Source organism: Cryptomeria japonica, chromosome 7, assembly GCF_030272615.1.
Source record: "Cryptomeria japonica chromosome 7, Sugi_1.0, whole genome shotgun sequence".
Classification (NCBI taxonomy): domain Eukaryota; kingdom Viridiplantae; phylum Streptophyta; class Pinopsida; order Cupressales; family Cupressaceae; genus Cryptomeria; species Cryptomeria japonica.
Window position 1 is genome coordinate 369,873,801 of NC_081411.1, and position 5,541 is coordinate 369,879,341.

The 5,541-nt window shown below is 32.6% G+C and overlaps 1 protein-coding gene across 1 annotated transcript; it reads right to left on the reverse strand.

Annotated features, from left to right (window-relative positions):
- Positions 1-1,209: 1,209 nt before the first annotated feature.
- LOC131035437 (SKP1-like protein 11) lies at positions 1,210-1,752 on the reverse strand. Its single transcript, XM_057967134.2, has one exon. It carries the CDS (start codon positions 1,750-1,752, stop codon positions 1,210-1,212), a length of 543 nt encoding a protein of 180 aa, XP_057823117.2.
- Between the last annotated feature and the right edge of the window lie 3,789 nt (positions 1,753-5,541).

The window sequence follows — 5,541 nt, forward strand, 5'->3', positions numbered from 1 at the left end:
ATTTTATTCCAACAAGTTGATTAAGAAGAGAACAAAATGTAGTAATATGTTGAACAATAATTTCACTCTCTTTCATCTTCAAACGACATAGTTTTTGCTTCATTCCCATTTTAGCATTCGAAGCCTATAAACCAAATAAACAATTAAAGCTTTTCCATATTTGGTTTGAGGTTTTTGTCAAATCAATATAATCTAAGTATTCATCAAATAAGCCAAGACCAATAACTATTTTAGCTCTACAATCTTTTGTTGCCCATTATATTGCTTCATTTGCATCTTATGGGCTTTTAATAATTCCATTAACAATATCCCAAAGATCATTTTCTATCAAAATCAATTGTGCTAACGACAAAAGGAGGCCACAAGCACTTACCTTGATGAAATAAAAAATCAATCTAATCATTTATCACTGCACTTTTATTAAAAAAAACTTGCTAACAACAAAATGAGGCCACAAGCACATACCTTGATGAAATAAAAAATTAAATTTTAATTTCTAACTTTCTTTCATGAACTAAAACCCTACGATCTTCTTTCCCAATAATTAGAAGATATATCTATATGGTCGTTTTGTCAGTTTTCAACCAACATCTTATAGTAGACATGAATACAAAATGTGGAAGCATACACAAGGCATGTGAATTTTTAGAAGAAAAAAAAAAGTAACACCTACCCTAGAGTAACACCTGCCCTAGCATTCCAACTTTTTTGTGTTCATAAAAATTAATTAAAAAAATAATTAAAAAAAAAAGCATTGACAAAATTAAGAACGGCCGATGAGAAAAATGTAAAAATGAAAAGAGAAATTAGTCTAATGAAAAAAATCATATCATAAAAATGGTGGCACTGTTATAGAAACAGAGATTAATCACAAAATAACAACATGGAAACATTAGTTTCGGCCAAAAGACAGCTGCTACTAATAATTGTCCCTAAATCATGTAATTATGAAATCATGTAAATAAAATAATATAACATAACAAAATACCTCTAAAATAGATCTGTCAAATTTGTCATTCTCACATTTTTTAATACATGTTTCAAAGCATCCATAGTAATCTTATTATTTTATTCATTTAAAACATAAAATGTTGCAAACCAAATTCGGACTAGCTAGCTCACATCAGTTTAACCAATTTTCAAATAAAAACATTCCATAATAAAAGTAAATAGTAGATGTGCGAGTGAATAGAGGAACAGAGATTCCATTTAGTCTAATGCCCAGCTGATCTCTTCCCTGACTGCTGCCTCTTCCTCCTTGCTAAAATCATTCTCTTTCCCGAAAATACGGCGCATCTCTTCGATACTTTTGTCTTTAAAAACATTTCCAACAGCCTTACACAATAAATCGAATAGCCCTTTGATATCCAGAAAATCCGCAACCCTTATAATATGATAAGCAATTGCCTGGTTTTCGTCAGCAGCCACAACATTTTTGGCGAAGTCCATATCCCATATCTTCACATTCTCTTCTGATATACTATTCGATTTTGCATTTGCATGGTATTCACAATACTCTATTACCTTCTCCAAAATTTTACCCCTTTTGATGTATGGGAATCTGCTCTCCAGCGTCTTGCATGGTATCCAGGAAATAGTAAATATTAGAACCTGCTCTCCAGCGTCTTGCATAAATTTCTTTATGACCTCTGATTCCATTGCAACCGTTTTCTCCACTTGGAAATCCTCAAACACTTCGCCTTCTCCCGGCAGCCTCAATGTTACGGTACTTGTTGCACTTTTATCCTCCATAGATAGATTGCAGCTATTCAACAGAAGATAAGCAGAGGGCAAAATAGGAACCAAAAGAATGGAATTATGAACAAATAATATATAAATATTTTTTCCTTAGAATTCATTCTTTTTACTTGATTTTCTATTTTGATATTACTAATATGGGTAGCTAGAAAAGAACCTTAAACAAACATCAGAAATAATTAGAAGACATTGATTTATTCCATTTTTTGGTTTGGTTTTGATTTTTTTTATAATTAAAATAAATCTTTATGTTCTAGGATTATCTAAATTTATATGTGATAATTTCCTTATTTCTTTATGTTAGGGTAAAGTAAGTTTTGAACGGACCCCAAACCCTTTACAACCAGAAAGCTTAAACCTTGTTAAGATTGGTAAAAAGTTTGATATATAATCTCCATATTTTGTGTCATTTATTTTATTGACTAGTTTCCTTAATCCTTCTCTTTTATACAATTGTTTGTGCTACCAATATAGAAACTATTTATGATCAAAAACTTCATAATCTAATACATTTTTACCTGTGAGGAAAGAAATATTTGAGATTTCAAGCCTCCAAATTCAATACATTCATCCTAATACACGATGAGCAAGACTTAGCATAGAACACAACAACATGAATATACAATATAAAATTTGTACCTTTCAATTCTTCTACTTTCTGTTGCTTCTCCTTTCTTCGTACCTTCTTTTCTTGCTTTGTTTATGTATTTGTATAATTGTATTATATTTATATGTATTAGGGTTATCTAAACTTACATGTCGGCTATTATTATATTTCATCTTATTTTTAATTATGAAGGTTATTATAGTGTCTCTCATGTAACTAAAATATATATAAAATATAGCTCAAATGAGTAGCATAGTTGGCTAAGGACTTTGGGTTGGCTAACAAATCATTGTGGGGATACCTCTAGAGAAAAAATAAATGAAACATAAAACATATGTAAAATTAAAATTATATTTTCTATTTTATCAATTCTAGGCATATCTTAAAATGGTAGAAAGAGGGGGAGTGTAATGACATGAAAATTTTAATAGAAAAATCTTATCTTTCATCTTAAACAATAGATAAAATTTAATATTCATCTAAAAATTAATTATGGCAAACTATTTTATTTATTGAAGACCTATATATTTTTTTAATACATAAATTTTTTATTTTTATTTAATAGAAAAAGTTAATTTTATTTTTTCTCTCTCTTCTTTTAGGAAACCTTTAGATTATGAATAGTTACGAATACAAGACTTTAAGTTGAATATTAACCAAAAAATACTATCAATAGTTGATCACTTTGAAAAGTATAAAAATATAATAGTATTGTTTTCCTTAAATCACCTTCCAGCTTAGTTAGAGTTAATATGGAATGCACCCTTGATCAAATTTATTACCTCTCTTAAATTCTTTCTCGCTAATTGTGATAGACCAAAATGTGGGTTATTGACCTAAACCAACATAACCCTCATATATGATTGAGGATTTATAGTAAAAAATAAGGCTGCAAGACTATTGAATTGCATGCAAATGACAAAAAAAAATATGCATATAATATAGCTTAAATCAAATCAAATATATGGAAACCTCAAAAATATCAAATGAAGTATTGATGTTGATAGATTGTTGATAGAGTCGATGTGGTTTCTCATAGATCAAGAAGTATGATGATAAAATGAATAGCATAACAATAGCATAATATTCAATCCCCTAAATTGGATGAGAATCCTCTATAAGTAGAATTTTTAATAAGAGGACCAAGGGTACAAATTAAGAGGTTTAATAGATGGATAAGATTAAAGGATTAGGGTTTTGGATTAAATTTGTAGTCATGATGACAAGTGCCACATGAGGGATAGGATCTAGGGCTTGAGATAATGTTAGGGGAACATTCTTATGGCAATGACTAGGATTAAGAGGTTAAGTCAAGATGGATGGATAGGATTTAAAGCTAAGTTTACTTTTAGATATGTGTCTAGGTTCAATGAATGGGTGACAAGGCTTAAGGTGGATATGTAAGGGGGACAAGGTGGGACACTTGTCACATGACTACAAATTTAGATTGTGATACTTGTCATCTTATTTTTCTTCTTAGGTAGTGGGGTAACATAATCATTATCAGTTGCCATCCCCTCATCATCCTCTTCATCTTCTTCAAGACAGTTGTCCTCAGATCCTAATCCTTACTCCTATTTCCTTTAACCCCTTTTCCATCTTTCTTTTTTGTGGACCCAGAAGCCATATGTTTGTCCTTCCCCTTGCTAGAACCTTAGCAAAGGTAATCTTGTCACTATCATCTTCCCACTCAATATCAGACCCCTTGTCCTCACTGTCTTCTAAGTTCTTAGACTCATCATCTGAATCTAAAGGCTCAATGATAGAATGTTGCACAAAGGAGGCATTAACATGATTGTATACGAGAAACATTAACCCTTCATGCATGGGAGGGTTATTATTCAGATTTGACCTAAAATCCTTAATGCTAGTGCTAAGGGAGCTAAACAAATAGAAGGGTATAAACACCAGATCTTTATGGTGAGAATGATTCAGAAGCACAAAGTGATAAGCATAGATATGAGAGTATCTACCATCAAGAGTAACATATTGCATGACAACAAACAAAACCCATCTCCATATCTTCTTAATCACCTTTGGCGAGTAGTAGGTCTTGTTAGATTTCACCAACTTGGTTTTCTTAGAGTCCTCCTTCAGGAATCAGTTGATAGCAACCTCTGTGAGATTTCTATCTTTGTAAAACTTTATGCCTCCCATTCGCATGCCAGTGACTTCCATGATCATCCCTTTATTAATTTCAACCTTTCTTCCTCCTATGGTAATTTTTCCTTCTGTCAAATTCTTCTTGAAAATTCTGGTAATGTTAGCGTTTTTCCCAACAATTCTCTCCATATACCCTGTCATATTGGTCATTCTTACAATATCCCATTCCTTCGGCTTATCTTTCCATTCATCATAGGAGAGCGGATCAATTCTTTTCCTTTTACCTCCCATGGCGTAAGCTACTAGATTTTTCCTTTCCTTCACAATGCAGACTAGGGCAAAAACAAAGATCAAAGTGCAAAGTAGGAAGGTCTTCAAAATAGTAATGGGCACCGACAAAGAATGCAAAGTCTTGTTTGCATTAAAGGCTAGCTGCATCTTTGAGTGCTGCTCCTTCCGATTCATTATGGTCATTTTCATTGATAAGTATGTTGTCATTATTCCTTATCACTCCCTCATATCCATGCACTCTTTCATAAATGAGGAAGGCACGCGCCTCATGAGGAAGATCCAACTCACCTCTCCAACTCATCATATGATTAGCATGAATAGCCATGTTGGCAACCCAATCAATCATTGTGTTGGTTTCTCAATAATTATGAGATATAAAACACTGCTCGAAAGACTTAATTATCTCCATGGCTTGATATATGATATTTTTAATGGTCCATGATGGGGAGGATAGACCCTTTAGGCATTTAACAATGTTATTAGAATCTCCCTCGAGCCAAAATTTACTAAATCCCAGTGATTTAACAATGGCAAGGGTTTGGTAAGAATCCATGGCCTCGCTTAAGTGGTTAGTCAGTGATCCCATGGAGAGTGCCACCACTGCAATACAATAGCCAACCTCATTTTTTATCATTCCCCCACACCCAGCTGACCCTGGGATTCCCTTGGCTACCACATCAAATTAGCTTTGATCCAACTAGTTGGAGGAGAAGAGCACTTACCACTTTCTCTCTTATTTTTCTTGCCATCTCTATCTATGGAAGCAGAAACATTCTAGTTTT